A 16,842-nucleotide genomic window follows, 5' to 3' on the forward strand; every position below is an offset into this window, starting at 1 on the left:
CCTTATTAAACCTCATTAAGTTTACACGGATCACCATGGAACATGGAACATGGTGGTTGCTTCATACGGAGATTTTGACATGAATTTAAAGCTGCTTATGTCTTTCCAGGCCTGACCGTAGTACACAAGAAAAGCATACATGGTCTACTGAACATTAATGAACATCTCTTGTTTAAAACTGTCCAAAGGAAAACATGGACAATCCACTGGTGAATACTTTATGAGTTCTGCTTTTTTTACTGCCATGCCAGTCTAAGCAGGTTATGTGTTAGGACTCTGCTTACAACATTTGTCTCAAAATCTTTTTGGTCAATACTTTAGGAACTGAACTAGACTTACCTGTCATATACACAGTTCAAATTCCCTGCACAACATTTTGTCATTAACATTATAGGAGAGGTTAGTAGTATTTGGTCTGAAAAAAAAAATCTCAGCGTTTCTGAATACTGTTTAAGGGACCATTTCTGCATGTATAGATTTCTTCACAGTTCTCGTTTTTTTTTCCCAGGGTTTAAACAACAAAAAGAATTTACCAGCAGGGGGTGCAATGCTACGCTGTTTGGAAAATATTGCTACCTTCATGGAAGCCTTGCCAATGGATTCGCCCAGCAACCTCTGGACCACAATTAGTAATCAGTTTCAGACCTTCCTTACTAAACTCCCTTGTGTTTTGCCACTTAAGGTATGATGTATGGACATCTGAAACAAGCTATACTGCCATTGATCAGGCTGTACTGAAATAGCGGAAAGGTGGCAGATGAGAAATCAGAGCAGGTTGTTGTGAATATTTTCAAATGATTCAACTAATGTTCCCAGATGACTCGATTTATTGTATGTCTGATCCATACCTTTAGTTATATTTTTCCACAGGTAACAATAACAACTCTGACCAGAGTACTCTTCACTTCTTTGTTGGCTTTTTTTGCCTCTACACTTTCCATACCCTGTCTTTGTTAGATTAGGATACTGCATTTGAGAGAATCAGCATTTGGCAATAAAAATCCATCTGGTTTTAACTGTTAACATAAAACTCTCAAGACGAGCAGCACCACCTAATTAATTTGCTCAATGTACACAATAGTCAGACAGAGCCGAGTCTACTGGGAACGGAGCCTAGCCTCTTTGGCTGACCAGGTTGTAGTTCTGGCTGTAATCAGAATGTAGTTTCAGAAACTGAATGTAGAAGCTTTGGGCTCTGATTTCTGAGTGCTCAGAGGACATACAGGGGGATTTTATCTCCTGGTATCTACATTTCCAGATTTCTTTTCAGTAAACACAGTAAAAACTTTTCTGAATCTTTCCAGTAAACATGGGACTCTGATGCCCGTATTTTGATTTTGTTTCCTATGGCGTGAATGAGCGAAATGGTGATTTCTTCTGTGCAAACAGTGCTGCTCAGTGTGAGCTGAGGGATCCAAAATCTAACTTTGTGACTTACAACATTGTCTTTTAAATTGGGTGTCACCAAATCACATCAATGATATTAAATTCCTTGGCACTATTATGCAATAGTCAGATCTTGAAACCTCTTTAGGTTTTGGTAAATTGAGGCACTATCCTGCAGCACTTACTAAGCAGAACAGGTGTTAACCATTCTCTTTGCATACTAGCCACCCTAATCTGTTACATCTTGTCTAATTGAAATAAATAAAAAGAAATGAAATTGTTTGTATCTTAATAGTTTCAACTGTGTATCTGCCATTCACAGAACATTTAGATGGAGAGTTTACTCTGATTACCCTTTTGTTCATGGGAGGTATCATTAGTGATACAAGTAAAACAATCTCTTGCTCCTGAACTCTCAGTCTCCTGTTCCTTCCTCTGGGGCCATAATTGACTCTTTGCTGTTGTAGATGTTTGCAGCAGGGATGAGGCAAAACAATGGATAGACCCTGAAAAGTCCGATTCTCTGCTGCAACCTGTGTGATTTACGCAGAAGATAAATCAAATACACCAGAAAAAATAACTTTAGAGGGGGCTAAAGAGCAGCTGTTGCCAGGGTGCAATGTTATGGGGTGTGAGTTGCAGCCCTGTCTTGGGGTGTGGGGGAAAATGTCATAGCCCAGGGCAACCGCAGAAATGTAACATGAGGTAGATGGTATGTACCTTCTGCTAACTCACTCTTCCCACCCCCCCACACCCCCAATCCATTTTTATTACAGTGGAAATACATTTCTAGGATTTTTTTTGTCATAAAAGGAGTAAAGTCAACTTTTCTAAACTAGCCCTTTAGTAAAATTTTCTCATCTCAAGGCTAATGCTGTGGTTTGTTACTACTGAAGGGATATGGTTGTGTGTTCAGGAATAAGCCAGTTTAGGCAAAGTAAGTAAAGGTCAATCATCAGGGATAATTTTTCAGTCTTTACCTATAACTTATTCATAGCTGCTACCACTAGAAGCAAGACAGGTACACAGAAAGGTACTAACTCTGATTTTTTTTTCTTTTTTCCTACATTCAAATATGTTCACAGTGTTCTTTAGATTCTAGTTTAAGAATCATGATTTGCTTGTTGAAGATACCTACCACTAGTGCCACGAGGGTAAGTTCCAAGACGACAAAACTCTGTTGCCTCAGATTTATCCAGCCTGTGCTATTCCATGAATGTGTTCTTATCCCCAAGCTAGGAAAGTATTATATATAAGCATAAAATTGTGCAGTTCAATACTCTTCAGAGAATAATAAGAGCTTTGGAATCTAGGTTACAGTAAAGTGTGGGTGGGATTACATTCCTGTGTGGGTGTGAATGTATATCTTCTTAAAGATTTGATGTTCTCTTCCCCCCCCCCCCCCCCCTCTTTTTTTTTTTTTTTTTTTTCCTTTCTCTATATCATTCTAGGGAGAAAAAGAAAAAAATATTAATGAACTTTCTTAGAAGTTCTGCAGTACAATTCCACTGAAGTCAGTGAGGTTTCCCTGCATAAACACTGCAGAATCTCTTATATCTTGTAAGAACTGTGTCAGAGGTGAAACCATTTTCTAATTTTTTTGCTTCTAGTTTCTCATACAAGCATGAAGGCAAATGCTAGATAGATTAGCTTTTTGACCAAAACAGAGTAAAACCCAACAAGATAGTCTCTGAGCTAAAAATAATGCTGTTCCATTCAGACATTTTGGAGTTGCAATGCTTTTTCTTTTGCTGAGCAACCAGTTATTGATTTCTCTAAATCATGTCATTGCAGAGTCTTCTGGAGCCTTTTTCAAAATTACTAAGCTTTGTAATTCAAAATGCTGTCTTCACTCTGGCCTACCTGGTGGAACTGTGTGGTTTGTGCTACCGAGCCTTCACTAAGGTAACAATGAGACTATATCTTTCTTTAGGGACAACTGAAAATAGGACAAAGTCCTGCTTCTCTCAAGTAGGATGTTTGTAAGTACAGATGAAATCAGTGTCAAGTTTCAGACATGTCAACAGTTTTAATGTAGTTTGGCTAATCAAGTAGTGATCGTGATTCAGTGCCTTTTAATAATACTTAGTTTCACATTCCTACTTTAGACACAGATAAAGGGAACCTGCTTAAAACATTGCTTAAAAAAGTATTTTGGTGTGATTTCATGACTTGGAAGTTTTTTTCTCTTATAGAGATGATATCTGGTATTCATGCATGACTTAAAATGCCTGTACAGTTGTATCTTTCCTAGTGCACAAGTTTAGCCACACACCTTGTGCAGTAAAAACTTAAACATTCTTGGTAGTGCCTTTTGAGAGCAGAGCTGTGGGGGGAGGGAAGAGATAGTGAAGTAAAATGGAAGACTCCAAGTCTTGGAGTCTTGTTAGGAACTTCCCAGCTTAGATCCTTGTTCATTCTCTATCAGGCATCTCACTGTGGCAATGCATGGCTGTAAGCTATGTAGAAAAGAGAACAGTATGTGTACCTTTAAAAAGTTTTTAAGATTTCCTGGATGAAAGCTGTGGTGTACAAGTAACATGCAGTTATTACTCAAGTTCATTTTGTAGCTATTGGTGAGAAGTTGAACAACAACAAAATCCACAAAAATCGATCAAACCTTTTACTAAGGCCCTGTATTCTCCTTTATGTAGATTGATAAGGTACTGAGTAAAAATGTTGCTTCAGTCCTTAGGTTCTACATCCTCGATACGTTTGTCAAACCAGAAATTAATCCTGAGGAAACATGCTCTCATAAATAGCTACACGATTTTCTGTATTGACAATGTACAACTGGGATGCACATTGCTTCAGTCTTGATAAGACTTAAAATATCACTGGACAAATAGTGAAGAAGAAAGGTTAAAAATGATGACACTCTTGCAAAAAACTGAACTACAAGTAAATAAGAAAAACATTTACCGGAGGTAATGGTTTGAAGCATCAAATAGAAACCAACAGTATGTTTAGTTACAGCAAGCAAATACTAGCTTTTTTGTCCCTTTTGAAAGACAAGAGTTTATGAAAGAAAAAAAATTCTCAATACAGAAGAGACTTTCCAGCTTTTGGATGTAGTTTGGGTTAGATCTATAGTTAAGGCTTTGGGCAAAAATGAGAAAAATATTAACTTAAAGTCCAACGGTGGAGTTTTTTCGTTGAAACAAAAAAGCCCCCATTTAAAACTGAAGCAAAGACATTCCTCTTGCATTTATGGGCTGATAAGACTATTTCATGGACGCCTGCTAAAGCAAATTGTCAAATACAGGACATGTTTCACTCCCTTCATGCTCTGCAGTTTCGGTTATTTCAAGAAAATTTTATTAAAACTGTGGTATTAAAAAACGCTATGCTTTTCTTTCAGGCTTCCTGGTTCTATTAATATATTGAGTACTTAATTGCACACAGGAAGCTTGGACTATAGTGCTTGGTAAAATCTCCTTCTTGATTTAGTTTAATGTAACCTGGTGACCCAGAAATGGAATCATTAGCGAATGGTCTCCTGCAATTTATAGCCACAAAATGCTTAGTTTAGAGGAATTCCACACTACATTATCTTTGTTGCTTCTGAAAGTTTAGCATGGTTTTGCATTAGAAATATCAAATTAATTACTGCTGTTATAAAAAAAAAAAAAAACAAAGTAGTTGTGATGTCTGTGTTTCTCTTTGGTGGAAATCACTGTAGCCAAGTAGGAGCGTTGTTTGTGATAGAAAACTGTGTAGAAGTGAATTCCAGAAGGAATATAATCTGTGAACATTGAAACTACTCAGAGTTAATTATTTGGTTTGCAACTTTGAATGTGCTGGCTGGAGCAGAACACTAACTTTCAGCTAAGCTATGGAGGATTCTTGTTTTTTCAGAGACCAAGCCACTCTGTCATACACTTTGTAGAGGCCAGTGCTGTACAACTACTCAAAATCTCCCTGTCTCCAACATTTTCCTAATACCCCATGGCAGGAATATCTCAGTTTCTCTTGTCTTGGAGCCTGAAGACTCACGTCAATCTGATATTTCCTTGTCTGACTTTCTGTTCCAGTTCAGCAATTTGATTTTTTCTGTGCCTTTGGAACTCTCAGTTGAGAGTAGCATCTATTCTGTGGATTGTAATCTTCTTATCTCTAGTCTTACTTTCAAGTATCCTTTCACGTAATGTCCTAAATGGACACTTTTTGGCTTTCTTATCTCTTACAGCTGCAGAAGCTTGAGCCTAAACTTAGTCTTTTGCTAGCATTCTGTTGACCCTTATTAAGTAAATGCAGAGTGCCACTGAATTGGACATGACATGATTTGGTATTAATTTTTTTAAAGAATATTGAAGTGGCCAGTCTTCAGTATTTGTAATTACTGTAGTAGCAACAGAGAAAAATAAAGAATTTTGCTTTATGCTGGTTTACTTGGAGAATAGCATACTGCTCCAATAAAGAACCAATTTTACTATTCTTATTACTAAGTTTAGGCCCTGAGATTCTGCTAGAAACAAACTTCAGTAGTTTCACATTCTACACATAGACCTCTGGCAAGTCACAGTTTGAAGGCTGCAAGGCCTTTTTCTTATAGGGATGCATAGACATTACAGAGAGTTAATTTGGCTGAACAGGCTAAAGGGGTTGTATTCTTGACTCTTTGGTACCAGGTTTACACGTGTGACTCCTGTGGGCATTATTCTTATGGCATTAATACTCATTTACATCTCTGTGGCAGAATATAAAGTTCTTAAAGTATGTATAAACTATGTTTATACATATTTATCACGAGCAGAATAATAGGAATAAGGAGACTTTGATGGGGGGAGGGTGGTACTCTGGGTTGTTGACTGCAGTGTAATCGCTCCTGATTTACAGTGCAGGAAGCAAGAGGTCAGATGTCAAAAAAACATTTTGCTTGATTTTGCTTCATCTCTCTGCACTGCACATGCTTAACAAACATGAAGAGTTTAGACTGTGAGGTAGGAAACCTCCTTGAGAAAGAGGTAATTTACTGTTGTATTATCCTTAGAGCCAAGGAAAGCTGGGATTCATGAAGCCTGTGCTCCCTTTCCAGTGTTCTGACAAAGCAGTTTATTATGGCGAAATGATATCCTGTGTAGCATTGGTGTTAATCCATAAAATATCTGCCTGCTTTGGAAAGAATTTTACCTCTCTTCTTTTCCAGTATGTGCAGGCTACTATACTGGGTTACTGATAGGAACTTGTGTCCAGTGTTCTGGGGGATGTAATTGTCAACTGTCTGAGCATGGCACTGCATTATGTATGTGAGGAGGAACGCTGGTGACTGGCTTCTTGGTCTGCTGCAACCAAAGCTCACTCTCACTTCCAGTTATTCGTCTCTTCAACTCCTTCGCTTTTAGCTGCGCTTGCTACTGTGTGCGGCTGCAGGTGGCCTTCAAATTGATTGTCCCTAACTAAACCTTAACAAGACTTCTTTGAGGAAGAGGCAAACATTATCATCCCATTTCACAGAGGAACTGAGTCCTTGTCTGAGTAAAAAGTTCCACACATTTAACTTAAGAGAGCAGACAAGTGCATGAGATTTACAAGATGGAAGATACTAGGCTTTAAATCCCAAGCACACTTTGTAGATACTCTCTTTATTAAACAACATTATTTCATTTCTAATAGTAATTTGAAAGAGAGCTCAGTGTAAGTCTTCCTGCTGGTAGAAATTGAGTTGCTGTGGTCAGTAGCAGGTTATAGATTTGTTCCACATTTTTATCTTATCATCTAAAGTCAGAGAATGTCAAAGCAAGATGTGTAACAGGCTCATCTTATCTCTTGTACCTCCTTGTCTCAGCTCTACAACTTTATTCTTAGGCTTCTGTGTTCTAATCTCCGTTGGTTGATTTCCCCCTGTGTTTTAAAACATTTCTGCGGTAGCAGCTGTAGTCAAGATGGTTTTTATTGTGTAAGTAGAAAGTACTGCTAGTCTAATGAATGAAAGTAGATGTCCAAGCTGCCTTAGTGCAGGCACCCTTATTTTAAGGGGAATTACAGCAGAAAAAAAGTGTGGTAAAATCTAGACCATTTCTGTCAAGTTTAATGAAGGAGTAATGCTAAATACTATTACCAGTTTTGTTCTGTGTCAGTCCTTACTGCTTTCCCCTTTTCCCTTTATGTGAAACTACTTAGTGAAAGCTGTGCTGCATGCCCGGGCTTTATATCTGTTTTCCAAAATCTATGCATTTCACATGTGAAATAGTAAAGTCTTGTATATAGTGCCTGATACAGTGTCAAAGGAGAATCACCCTCACTGATGTCTGTTCAGTCAAGTCTGCAGAATTACATAAATGATGAATGTCTGCTTTTTTTGTAAGACAGGAGAAACCAGTACACTTTTGTAACTTTTTTATTCTCAAACTTAAATAAAAAGTATCTTTATGGTTTACTAGTGGGTGTCAGTGAATTTCGGGACATTCACAATTCTGTGTTTTTCTGTTGTAGGAAAGGGACAAATTCTACTTGACGCGCAGTGTCATATTGGAGTTACTGCAGGCACTCAAGTTAAAGTCACCATTACCAGACATGAATCTGCTGCTGCTGGTGCAGGTACAGGAGATTCCTATGTAATTCTCATACTGATCCTGTCTTGGCCCAAATTTGGGGTGGGGCGGGCTGAGGGAAGCAGGTCCACATGGTTGCAGAAAGTATAGCCATGTAAGTAAGAATTTTTTGTATCAAAATCGGTACATTTGTAACCATAGGTGCATACATTTAGACTCCCACACAAAAATTTGAGAAACTAAATTTGGAATCCACATTGCTGATGTACTGAGGATCATAGAATATGCCTCGAGTTGGAAGAGACCCATAAGGATTGAGTCCATTGGGCTTCATACCATGTCCCAATGGGGTAGCTGCCCCAGCTGCTGCCTTGTCTTCATATCATAGCCCCAAAGCCAGTGAGCAGTTTGTGTGGGAAGGGGTGCCAGAATTCAATTTCTGTCTATTCAGGCAGGGAGTAAGCTGTCTCCAGTCCTTGAAAACCGTTCTCTTTTAACATGGAATTTTTCAACAAAGACAATAGACAATATATCTGTTCCTTTCCTTCTGTGGATTGCTGAAGTAGGAGTTAAGCTAGTTTTTCATAGGAAAATATGAGGAAGTAAGACAGAAACTTGTGAAAAATCTCTCTGCCTCCAAAATGCCAAGCATGGCACTGTTTGGCACCACAAGCTTTTCCCACAAAAATGTTTACTGAAGTCCATCAATTTTAGTCACAGGAAGTGGGCTCTCATTGTTTACAGCGAGGTAACCATCACATGTGTTTAGTAACTTCAGATGATAGGGGACCAGCATAACAGCAAGCAAGATGTTTGTTACCTAGATCATTCATAATGCTCCCAGCATCACAGCTCCATTCACTCATTTCCCTCCCATTATGGGGTCAAAGCTTCATATAGCTTACTATGGGCTCATTTTCTTTTGATTACTGGTGCGTTACTCATAGTAAATAATTGGTTGCCACTTGACAGAGGAGTAATACTGACAAGTTAAATTATATGGCATTTAGAACAACTCTGAAAACAATTACTCCATCAGTGTTAGGGGAAAAATTTGGGGTGGGGAAGAATAACACTTGTGTTCTTTTCTTTTGATAGTAAAGGGTTATTTATTTTAATCCATTTTAATTTAAAAAGCAGAAATTTGTTGGGGTTGTTTGTTTGTTTGTTTGTTTTTTAAGCCCAGACTTATTTTTTTCTGATCCCACCCAAGACCATCAAATAGCTTAACAACCAACAACCTCTTTCTGTCTTACGGGTGCAGTGGTACAGCTTGATACCATGTACATCGATGTTTGTTGACTTGAACTGACTTTTCCTGTACTACAGAATAAAGCAATTGTTCTGCATGGCTCCACTGTATAGCTCAGTTCTGTGGCTACCCCAAAGGGTGGCAATCCCACAGTCTAGTCAATCCTGAATTCCTCATTTGAGAATGCAAACATGCCATGTCAGTTTTGGCATGGGATTTAACTGGTAAACACTTGGCCTTCACATTGAGTCAATCACCTGATAGACACAATAAGCAAAACTCTCTCTTACAGTATCTTTATCTCATAAAGATAAAATGATAATTGCCTGGGTTTTCCTCTAGCACTGTTCCTATATGCTGTATTCATACCTTACACAACAGCACCTAGTGTGGATATAAATGTCTTTCATGATTTCTCTCTTTCAGAGGCTGATGAAGTGATTCATATTTCCTGCTATCCAAAGCAGCCAGCTTCTGTTTTTATGCAGTCAATGGTAAAGAATAGGGGTTGTATTCAGACCATCTGCCATAGATACCTACTGGAGGCATGATGACTGCTTCTCCCATTGACTGTGCAAATTGGCAGCCCTCAGTAGTATGTGGTCTGAATCATTCAACAGCCTCGTGAATTTAAATACCATAGTAACCACTAAGCCCATCTTAAACACTGTTGTAATTTAAGAAACCTCCTGATAAAACCACATATGTATGTGATTATTTAAATTTTCTTTGGTGTCATTAATGGAATGAAGGGACTGGTTCACATCTTTCCCACACAAAGCCATTACAATATTAATTCAAATTGTATGGTTTTGAATCCATAAAGCTATAGCAGTGTTAACATAGCACCAAACAAAAATGCTTTTAATTTCCAAGACAGTCACATCCCCATGGACGTTAGCCTGTATACCAGATTCTATACAGACAGTGCACACAGAATACAGAGATTCAGTCAGAATGTTCAAGATAACAAAGGAGCTAGGAGCACTTTAATGAAAGATCAGTCGTGGGCTGCTTAACAAAGGAATTCCTAGGAATGTACATTAGACACCCACATTCATCCAGATTACATGGTACAATTGGTGTCACTGATGACATCAGTGCTAAGATGAGAATTAACTTTATCCCACTTCACAAAGAATGAGAATTTTAACCAGATCACCCCAACCATTGCATAGGTGTCCTGGATGATAAAGGATACAGAAAGTGTCTCCTTGATTTGTCCTAGCAAATGAAAGCCACCATGTACCTGCTGCTGTTCCATGAGTTTCCATAGGAACTCCTTCTTCACCCTGCATTTTGTTTCCCAATACTTTTTCCTGCTCAGTTCTTCAGCACACATCTTCTGGATTTCCACTGACTTCAAACTATATTAGTGTCTCATTAGGATTTGCTTGTTCAGTCAGACTCTAAGGTTCTGTGTATCATCATATCTGTTTTGCTTAGGTGACTCCTACTTTCAGCTAATGTAAATCAGTGTAAATGCAGTGGTTCAGCTTATGTTTCCGTGACTATCTGTTCTACTAAATACTGAACAGAAAGATTTAAAGTTACGTATAGTACATTTATAGGAATATATAAAAACTCTGATTATGAATGGAAGTATAACATAGATTATGGTATATAGATAATTCACTTCAGTCAGAAGACATTCCCATTTAGATATTGTCCTACAGCTGTATCTCAGCAGACAATTAGCAAGAGGCATGGCAATTATTTGCACTGTGGAGGTATTTTTAGAGGTATTTGTAGAGGGAGACAACATAAATTACAGTGAGTTGGACTAGAAATGTAAGATTTTATTTTTTTTTCATTTTGAGTTTGGTTTTCCTCATCCTCTTTTGACTGCATTATAACGTTAGGAAGGATCCTTGGAACTAGCAGTCTGATGATGACAAAGATGATATGCTAAACAAGGCCTACTTATTCATTAGGAATGGAGAGGAGTTTGTCGGGTGTTTTTTCATATATGAATCAATACCTGTTATTTGACCCAAACTCATCTATGCAAAAGATGTAGAAAGCTTACAGGAAGCCAGTAGAGGTTGCTTTGGCTGCTGCTTCTTATTATTGTTCTTAAAAGAAAATGTCTGAAATAAATTACATTTGTCTTTGGTAAGGGTTTTTTTGTTGACTTACATGGCGAGTGCTGTACAATGTCTGTAGCAGTGTACTGAACTCACTGTTGGATCTTAAACATACTCAGCCAGATTCTTCAGGGAATTACAGTCTGTTTTTTGCAGCTGATGTAATACAAGGGAACCCTAATCTATACACAAGTGGTTGACTGAGAAATCCTTCACACAGGAAAACAACGTATCTGTTGTCCAGCGGGCAGACCCAGTGTCAGCATTGCTCTTTCTGAGACAGGGTGCATTAGGAGAAAATCTGTCATCTATTTGCCTAAGCCCATTAATGGCCCTTCTTTTAAAAGGGGAGAGTCATGGTTGCTGTTTGGACTAAGACTCAGCTGTCTTTACTGGATTGATACAGCCCATAACCCTAAGGCTTTCTTTTGCTTCCCATGTAATTATTACAGCTGTGGTACAGAAGAGCACCACGCCATCTCCCAACTGAAATATGAGTTAGATTCCTGGTTTATTTCCACTTGGCTTATTCTGGTGCAAAATAAATTCTAACCAGAAGAGTCAATGGGAGACAGGCCTATGTATGAGGATACCTAATTAAATTATTAATCTAAACTCAGGCGTATCTTTCTGGTATTTATCTCAAAGAAGAAGCTCTTCATCAAGACATAGGTTGAGTAGTTTCCAAGTCTTGATAGGCAGTCCGAATTCAGGTTAAATCTGTCATTAAAAGCTAAAGCTCAGGGAAGTGTAAGAGTTAATTCTAGGTCTGTAAAAGATATTTGGAAATATTTTCAAGAAGAGCAGTCAGTCATTGAGAGTACTGCTGATACACATGCATCAGACAACTGTAAAATATAATATGTAGTCAGTATCTGTCTCAGTTTGTGAAGGTACCATAGTGTTAATTTTCATACAAGAAAATTAAGGCTTAGGCCTTAGTCTGACAGTTCTTTTCTGTCTGCTCTTTCTTAGAAAGTTACATTGCACTCAAATGCGAATACAGTATTAGGACAACAAGTTTTAGGAACAAGCAAATCATCTGCATGCATTATTGAAGCTTATAATGATTAAATAACAGTATTAGCAGGTCTAATGTATGAACGATATAGACATCAGAGATTTTGGGTCAAGGGATTTGGAAATAAAAAGAAGCAAAAAAAAAAGCATGAAAAATAAAGGCATAAGGAAAGCAATTAGCGATATTTTACTATGACAGAATGATACTGACCTTCTTTCAGAAACAGCTTGGTTTTCTGTAGTATTGTGGCCTCTATTATGCAGAAGTTGTACCATGCCGTACCAGTATGTTCTCAACTTCAAAATTGTTCGCATAATTGATCATTGTAGAACTTCAGTGAAAGTGTTGTAATATCACAGTGAAGAGCATTGCATCCTGCCTTGTCATCCTCTATCATGGTTTACTCTGTAAGGAAAGAGGAACATTTGATATATGCAAGAAATAGCAAAGATATATATTTTTGCTCATAAAGTCTGATTTATTATATAATATTTTTCAAATTGCTCCTGCGTAGCATATATGTATTAATGAAGCACATTAAAGTCAGATTTTTTTTTCATTAAAATTGACTCATTTATAATGGTGAGTTAACTAGGTTTTTTATAAAGAAAGAGAGCTCTAAAGGCAAATTACCATGAAAAAAAGCAAAAAGAGATCTGAACTGCTTTTAATAAAGTAATTAATAACTTACTAGTGTCTTCAGGTTCCTCCAAAAATAGTTGGAAAATAACTTGTCTTTAATTTCTTCTTAGTTTGTTTGTGCAGATGCTGGAACAAAACTAGCTGAGTCAACAATCTTGCATAAACAGATGATTGCCTCTATGCCTGGAGTAAGTACTGAATCAAACTCCATTTCTTAGTTTTGGTTTTAAAAAAAATATTATTCAGCTCATTTTGCTTTATTTTAATGTTGTTTCGTTTTCATTTCTCTTCTGGTTGGAAAGGTGTTTTGCAAGCAGAGGTTGAGATGTTTATTCCTTTTTATTAATGTCAGAAAAGTTCTCAACTTGGTGTTGTTTCCCTTACTTTCACTGATAGTCTTTAGTCAGGTAACTGTGTGGCTGGAGCCTGCACTCAAGAAGACAACATGTGGGGAACAGACCATCCGAATGCCTTAGAAAATAGTAGCAGGGAGGAAAGCTACAAGCCATTGCCTCCATTCTCACAAAAGATTATCTGGTTAAAGAAGAGAGTTAATGGCATTTTTCTGGTAATGTGTAAGGCATTCATCTATATCCTGCTGATGAGTGTAGCTAATTACCCGTACTCATAATTGCCTAAGTGCTGAATGTGCGCCTGGTGAATATGCAAGTAGCACAATTGGAGATCTTGACTTCTTCCATGACATGTGACTGATGGACTGATACCCAAACAGATGGATGAGGGTTAGCCCAGGTCTGCTTCACAAGCTGAGGAAAACTCATTTCCCTGTATGCGTGTCTCTGTCAGCTTTAGTGGTGACCAAATAGGATCTTTCCCATATATCTTCTAAAGTGTGTGAGTTTTTTTAATGCAAGTCTTCAATACCTTTCTTCCCAACAGAATATTTAAGTTTAAACTTGCTTTTAATAGACTACTAACATTGGTGCTACAAGGTATGATAGGAAAGCGATTGTTTCAGAAGAAATCATAGAGAATCAGGCTGCTTGCTGCTTGAGTGAAACAGAGTAGATGCTTGGAGAGAAGTCTTTGTATAGTATCTTTTATAATTCTATTCAATATTTTAGAACTCACGTGGAATCCTTAGTCCACATGAACTGGATGGAGGGTATGCTGACAGGGCTGCCAGTGACCTTGTTTTACTCTATGTTATTCTGTCAAGGGAACTGTCAGTCATAGCATTTGAAAAGCCAGAAGGGGGCATAGATCAACACCGTGTAAATTGATATTAACATACAAAAATGAGAAGTGCCTAGGTCAGTGGCTTAAAAATAGAACGTTAGCAGTTTTTCAGATTTTAGCCACTGAAACTCAATTATGGCTTAATAATTTTGTGATCAAAACTAAATCTGGTTCATTTTTATACTTCGATAGGGTAATCAGCTTCTGTGCTTCAAAGTGTAGGTAATTAGAGGTCAAAGAAGAGTAGTTTCCCCTGTAAACTGTACTGCAATGTTTTGCCCTGCGCCTGTGACTTTGGATGCACTAGTTTGTGGTGACTTTAAAAAGATACCTAATTTGATAATTTCATCACTTAGCCTCAAAAATTAAGCATTGCTTTTACTTGGCCCCTAAGAATGAGGCGTTTATAGTTCCTCTTGAGTTCTTCTGGCATTATCTTCACCTCAGACTGTTAACATGTAAACAGAAGTTTATATGATACCCAGTGGGTCAGTCATATCACCTTCTGAAAGCTTCTCTCCAGGGTTCTTGGGTCTGTTTGAAGCCTTTATTTACTCTGACAGCTTTGTTCTGTTGACTGCTTTGTGCACCTTGGGCATGCCTTGTACTAGCCGAAGGCCAGAATTGCATTTCTCACGGTGTTGTAGGAAAAGGATTGTGGAAATTTGTACTGTGTGGAAGCACCACATTGAGTCTTTTTGTTTTCCCTTTGAGGTTCTTGCTCTGGCACAGGTCACTTCTCAATGCTTATACCTTTATGGTCAAAATGGAGCAGTTCATGAAGGATTTAATTTATCCATTATAGTCCTTGCCTCCCCTTTTGAAAATTGCAGCTAGCATAAGTGCCTTTAGAAAGCTGTATTTTGAATTATTTCGCTAAAGGGATATCCCAAAAACATTTGTTAGTTTAAAAAAAGAAAAAAAAAGTAACAGTTAAATTTCAGTGGTGTTCATTTTAGTGTTTTTCCATCGTGAATAATGTGAACATAAGGGTGTCTGTGGCTGTGACTGAATTTTGTTTTCTGTGATTGTAGCTGATTGGTTCCATTTGCAGAAGTGCTCTGCCACTTGAAATCTGAGTTGTTAAACTCTCATTGACTTTTTAAGGCTTTAATTCTGGACCACTGTAAATTTCAGGATGACATGACAAGGATATTCTTGAAAGCTTCATCAGTTAATCTTTATCGCTGTCACAGATAAGAGTATTTTATGATGCATGAAGAAGTTGCAGTGACTGGGCTATCTTTTTATACTGTCATCAGATAAGAGGGCATAGTACAGTCATAAGAAAAACATCAAAGAATACCTGTTCCTAATTAATCTAACTAGAGATTAAAATAAAGAATTTGAGAGAGACGAATTGTGTTCTGCTGAACAAGAAACAAAGACAAAAGCATGAACATATTCAAAGCCTGGTACTTAAACTTATTTCTTTTGTGTTCTAGTGTGGAACAGCAGCAATGGAATGCATGAGGCAATATGTTGGGGAAGTGCTGGATTTCATTGCAGATATGCATACCTTAACCAAATTAAAGGTTGGTTCGGGCATACATTGATCTAAAGTGTATGGTTTTTTTTTAGCAAAATGAGGTTTTCTGTAATGAAACGTCTGGGAGAAACAGTTGGAAGTCTTTGAGGATGACTGTCAGTTTTTTTTTCTTTCTTTTTTAAAAAAATATTTGTACTGTTATAGATTAGATACTTCTGTGGGATCAGTAAATAGTAACTTATGCAGTCTTGAAGTGGAGGCTGATTCAAATATCATGAGGGCACAATAAAAATGCAGGCTTGATTCTTTTGAAATGTTGCTGATAAGCTAATGATAAGTTTTTCTGAAATGTTGGTGATAAGCTAATGTCATACCAAATCACTGAAGTAGTCATAATGCTCTGTAGGGAGCATAACACTATCCCATTAGGTAGTTTAATTGTACCATCTGAAGTTGAGTACTAAGTGAGCACTGAGATGGAGGTGAAACTTTGGTGGTTAAAATTGTCCTTTTTGTAGAGGGAAAACACCTGTCTTCTAGTGGAACCATCTGTTATTTTTCAATGCCAGGCAAAGTCAGAGCATAGTCTTTCTAGCTACATAGCAGAACCCTGCACAAGAGTGGATTCCCTTCAGCACATAAAATGGAGGCAGAGGTCCAGCTTGATGTATCCAGCTTCTGCAAAGCTGGCAAGACAAATGAATGGAGTGGGAGTGCAGCAGAGGAACCATTATAGATATGGAACAGAGCCTATGCTGTAAAAGATGCAGCTAGTTCTGAAATATGGCAGTAGAGTTTTAGTCCTTGTACACCAACAACTCGGTGATCCAAGGGGAAGTTCATCTAAAAGACTTCATTTCATCACTGGCCACAGTCCAGTAGCTGCCAAGCTGAAGCTCAGTTAATAGAGAATGAAAACCAGTGCTGTTCCGGCTAGTATGGATCATATTGCCATTGCTCACATGCCTGGGCTTTGGTGCATGTGGTCCTCTAGAGAAGTTCTTTGACCAAGGCCTTGCATTTGTTTCTAACCTCAAGAGCCACTGTGCTTCTGTAACACAGAGTGCATCTGCTAGTAAATGGTGATGATGGTCTGTTTTCCTGATCGATCAGTATAGTGTTTACCTGAAGGGGCCCCTCTACTACTTCCCCAGTCCTCTGCTGACACTTACTGGAAATGCACTGGAGTGTTTCATGCCACAAGTTCACGGAAGCATTCTGTGGCAGGCAAGACAGAATAAATGATAACCTGTAGTGGGTTTTGATACTGG

The 16,842-nt window shown here is 38.0% G+C and overlaps 1 protein-coding gene across 1 annotated transcript in view; it reads left to right on the forward strand.

The window, feature by feature from the left end:
* Window positions 1–556: 556 nt before the first annotated feature.
* Window positions 557–16,842, forward strand: part of LOC104468507 (protein unc-79 homolog) — a 29,689-nt gene continuing 13,403 nt past the window's right edge. The window contains exons 1-6 of the mRNA XM_010082675.1: window positions 557–682; window positions 2,472–2,540; window positions 3,181–3,291; window positions 7,822–7,926; window positions 12,993–13,070; window positions 15,528–15,617. Of these exons, the coding sequence (XP_010080977.1) occupies window positions 581–682; window positions 2,472–2,540; window positions 3,181–3,291; window positions 7,822–7,926; window positions 12,993–13,070; window positions 15,528–15,617 (555 nt within the window). The 5' untranslated portion in view covers window positions 557–580. The remainder of the gene's footprint in view (window positions 683–2,471; window positions 2,541–3,180; window positions 3,292–7,821; window positions 7,927–12,992; window positions 13,071–15,527; window positions 15,618–16,842) is intronic.

This window comes from Pterocles gutturalis, unplaced genomic scaffold, assembly GCF_000699245.1.
Source record: "Pterocles gutturalis isolate BGI_N339 unplaced genomic scaffold, ASM69924v1 scaffold51499, whole genome shotgun sequence".
Lineage (NCBI taxonomy): Eukaryota > Metazoa > Chordata > Aves > Pterocliformes > Pteroclidae > Pterocles > Pterocles gutturalis.